This window comes from Trypanosoma theileri, assembly GCF_002087225.1.
Source record: "Trypanosoma theileri isolate Edinburgh chromosome Unknown TM35_Tth_6_V1, whole genome shotgun sequence".
NCBI lineage: Eukaryota > Euglenozoa > Kinetoplastea > Trypanosomatida > Trypanosomatidae > Trypanosoma > Trypanosoma theileri.
Genome location: NW_021639848.1, coordinates 510,442 through 513,984, shown reverse-complemented (window position 1 = coordinate 513,984; position 3,543 = coordinate 510,442). Strand labels below are relative to the sequence as shown.

Genomic DNA, 3,543 nt, shown 5'->3' with positions numbered 1-3,543 from the left:
TTGGTGTGTGCTTGGACAGTGTTGCTGACATCTTTTCATTCATCGCACCAACCCCAGTAATATGACGAGTGTTGGTTGATGGGATTGACTCGGTAGTTTTCTTTCCTGTTTTTCCTCCTCTTTCTCCTAATGAGTTCACTTGTCGGGAAAAGGATGCAACTCCACGTTGGCCATCTAGTGATTTCTCTGATTGTCCACGGTACAACNGAGTTGATTCTGTGCCCATTCCACATCTGTTAAGCTAGATGAGGGACCTGGGAATTGCTGAAGGACAATACCTTGTTTCCTAAGTCGATCAAAAAACAGTTTGTTGCACCATATCATTCACTACATCTGCCGCAATCTGTGAGGCAATTACTTTACTTTCTTCAGTAATAGAGTATTGTATTTTATCACTTTGCTCATGCAAAACATTAAAACCTTCTTGTAACATACGAAATAGTTCATTTATTTCACTCCGTATAGTATGATGATCATTTCTGAGTTTCATCATTTCATCTTTTAAAACAAAAATTCATTGGCAATGCCGGCCACCTCAACGTGGTGCCATGGTCCAGTACTTCGTATTGTCGGGGGAAGCCAAGGGCCAGCGACGTTTTTCTTTTTGAAGACCCGTTGGCCCTTAGACTACGGCGATATAAATCACCGGGGGCAGTCGCGTCGTGCTGGGGCAGAAATATATCCAAGAAGGTCCTGGGGCACGTGTCGACGTGCTATCAGCAGTATCGCCCGCACCAGGTTGCTGCTGAGTGGTGGTGATGTAGAGGAAAATCCCGGCCCTTCACTGCGAGGAATGCGGTGGAACTCAGCTGGGCTTACCCAGGCCAAGAGGCTTGCTCTCCACAAAAACCCTTGTTGAGGAGAATGTGACATTCTGCCTGCTAACCGAGACGAAATTATCTTGTGCGGAATTGTCGAGTTTCACAATCGCTGGTTACCAACATCATGGAGTCCCCCACCCCTCTAAAGGAGGTGGTGTTTCGATTCTTGTGCGTGAAGATCTGCCAGTAAAAAGAGGACTCACCGTAGTTGCAAGCATTGAGCATGCTCATGCAACGATCCACATGGCAGAAGGTCTGGCGCTCACAGTGACGTCAGCATATTCTTCCCTCCGGGGAGATCATACACAACCTCGCAACTTGACACGCTTTTGATGACAAGCGGACCTCACCTCATTGGTGCAGATGCCAATGCGCATGCAATGACATGGGATCGCGCGATCCCCCTGATACCCGTGGCGATGTGCTAGTACAATGGTGCTTAGATAATGATTACGTTATTCACAACGCTGGAGATTGCACTCACCCACACCACACGCCATGGCCCGTCCGCGCCAGATGTGACAATATCCCGAGAATGCCGTCTAGAGTCATGGACGGCATCCTTCTCCCCGGACAGCGACCATTACATCATCCTCTTCGAATTAGCAGTAGGAGATGATAATGATGAACCGCTGCGGCCCCCTCGCCCTCGTGCACCCATTTATGCATGGAAGAAGGCGAAATGTTCTCACCTTCGACAAATGCCAAACACACAGTGCAACAAACAACCTGAACAAAAATTAGCGTTCACAAGAAAGAACGACTACTGACCTCCGCCATTCATATTGCAACAGCTGCGGCGGTTCCACGCGGGGGTCGAGGTACTGCCCCTTATTGGGCTCCAGAATTAGAGGAAATCGAAGAAAAGATTCACAATTGTAAACCTTATGTCTCCCGAGACAGACTGGTAGTTCGCAGAAGGGAATTGCCAAGACAAGCATCTCATAAGAGATGGAAAACCCTCTGTAATAACATGTCCGTGGAAGACGGCTGCTGTTGGAACATTTTGAAAAGGATTTACGCCCCGCGACCCCTCAGTACCCAGGCGGTAAAGATCAAGAATACGGTGCTCACAGATAATCAGAAAGCTAAGCACTTTATCCGTTTATATCCACGAAGAGCCAAACGGCACCCCCATTCCTACCCTCCACCGCCCATTCCAGTAACAGATACAAAATTCATCCCCATTACAGCAGCAGAACTGGAACGGGCACAGCGTCTCCTTCCTAAAGGGACGACCGCAGGTCCAGATGGTATCTACAGCGAGGCACTCCAACACTTGGGAACCCGAGCCAAAGGAGACTCTTGCTCTCTTCAACGAGAGTCTCCGTACGGGCGTGGTTCCAGTCTCTTGGAACGTAGGCATCATTGTACCACTCCTTAAACCAGGAAAGAAGGCCACAGATTTGGATTCGTTCAGACCAGTTACACTCACTAGTTGTCTGTCCAAATTAATGGAGCGGATCATTGCAGCCCGAATTCGAGATGTCATTGAAACCAAACTGACCCCGCAACAATCTGGATTTAGACCTGGTCACTCTACGTCAGATCAACTATTGCATCTACGCGCAGCCCTCACAAGACCCACCCCTGATTCGCGTACAGGTGCAGTATTCGTCGACTACGCTAAAGCTTACGATACTGTAGACCATGATCGGATAGTTAGTGCGATGCGAGAGATGGATATCCCACCGCACATCATTCGATGGTCAGCATCTTTCCTGAAAGGACGCCAAGCCAAAGTACGAGTAAACAGTAAATCCTCTCCTTTAATTCTTTTCCACCGCGGTATACAACAAGGAACAGTTCTCGGCCCACTTATGTTCATTATAGTAATGAACACACTAAGCAAACGATTGTCCTAAGTTCCCTTATTATTTCATGGGTTTTTCGCCGATGATCTCACGCCAGCAGTATGACACGTCAACAGAGACATCATCAACAGTACACTGCAAAATGGGCTAAACATAGTGGATGAATGGTCCAAGAACTATTTTATGGACATCAACGTGGACAATACGAAATACACACTTTTTGGAACCTCTGACCCGAATCCCCTTTCTCTTGAACTACGCGGTATCCCCGTAGGTCCGGAGAAGGCGCCTAAACTCCTAGGCGTCACCTTCCAAAACTACCGTGGCATGTCTACCCATGTGGTTCAAACGAGACAACGCATGAATTTTAGATTACTACAACTGGCGCCGATCTCCTCCACCACATGGGTACCGAAGCGTGACGTCCTTCGAGCCTTCTACCTGACACTAGTTCAAGCCCAGACACTCTACGGCTTTGAGGTCTGGTATTGGGATGCGGCTCCCACTTCACGCAAACTCCTAGATGCAGGACAGAACAAAGCTTGCCGAACCATAGCAGGTATCCCATATGGATGTCGCTCCGCCGACGCACTACGTGAAGCCTCTCTTCTCCCACTAGAGATGACGGCCATGATTCGGAGCCTCAAATATTTAATGCGATGCCAAACACGAGGTGGATCTCTCAAAGAAAGCGCAGAACAAGTTTATCACGAAACCCATCCAGTACGAGAATTCTATGAACGCACCATAAAACTCTATCCAACACTTGTTATAGAGCCACGCGAGCCCCCATTACTGACACCAACATTACGGTTTGGTAAACACGTTCGCTTCTTCACATCGCTGGAAAATGTCTCAGCTGATGACCCTGAAGAACAGAAAAGAGAAGCATCCGAGCGTTGGATAGC

At 48.2% G+C, this 3,543-nt stretch overlaps 5 protein-coding genes across 5 annotated transcripts; all 5 read left to right on the top strand.

Moving 5' to 3' along the window:
- Positions 1-523: 523 nt before the first annotated feature.
- TM35_000063120 (BES15S03c) lies at positions 524-859 on the top strand (the record flags this gene model as incomplete). The annotated part of the gene is made up of 1 exon (XM_029023349.1): positions 524-859. One exon carries the CDS (start codon positions 524-526, stop codon positions 857-859), a length of 336 nt encoding a protein of 111 aa, XP_028885373.1.
- A 408-nt stretch (positions 860-1,267) lies between these two features.
- TM35_000063110 (Tbingi protein) lies at positions 1,268-1,591 on the top strand (the record flags this gene model as incomplete). The annotated part of the gene is made up of 1 exon (XM_029023348.1): positions 1,268-1,591. One exon carries the CDS (start codon positions 1,268-1,270, stop codon positions 1,589-1,591), a length of 324 nt encoding a protein of 107 aa, XP_028885372.1.
- Positions 1,592-1,794: 203 nt separating this feature from the next.
- On the top strand, positions 1,795-2,205 carry TM35_000063100 (Tbingi protein; the record flags this gene model as incomplete). The annotated part of the gene is made up of 1 exon (XM_029023347.1): positions 1,795-2,205. One exon carries the CDS (start codon positions 1,795-1,797, stop codon positions 2,203-2,205), a length of 411 nt encoding a protein of 136 aa, XP_028885371.1.
- Positions 2,206-2,275: 70 nt separating this feature from the next.
- TM35_000063090 (Tbingi protein) lies at positions 2,276-2,686 on the top strand (the record flags this gene model as incomplete). Its single annotated transcript, XM_029023346.1, has 1 exon — positions 2,276-2,686. One exon carries the CDS (start codon positions 2,276-2,278, stop codon positions 2,684-2,686), a length of 411 nt encoding a protein of 136 aa, XP_028885370.1.
- Positions 2,687-2,818: 132 nt separating this feature from the next.
- Positions 2,819-3,541, top strand: TM35_000063080 (Tbingi protein; the record flags this gene model as incomplete). The annotated part of the gene is made up of 1 exon (XM_029023345.1): positions 2,819-3,541. A coding segment is annotated over one exon (723 nt), but the record flags the coding sequence as incomplete, so codon positions are not given.
- Positions 3,542-3,543: the final 2 nt, after the last annotated feature.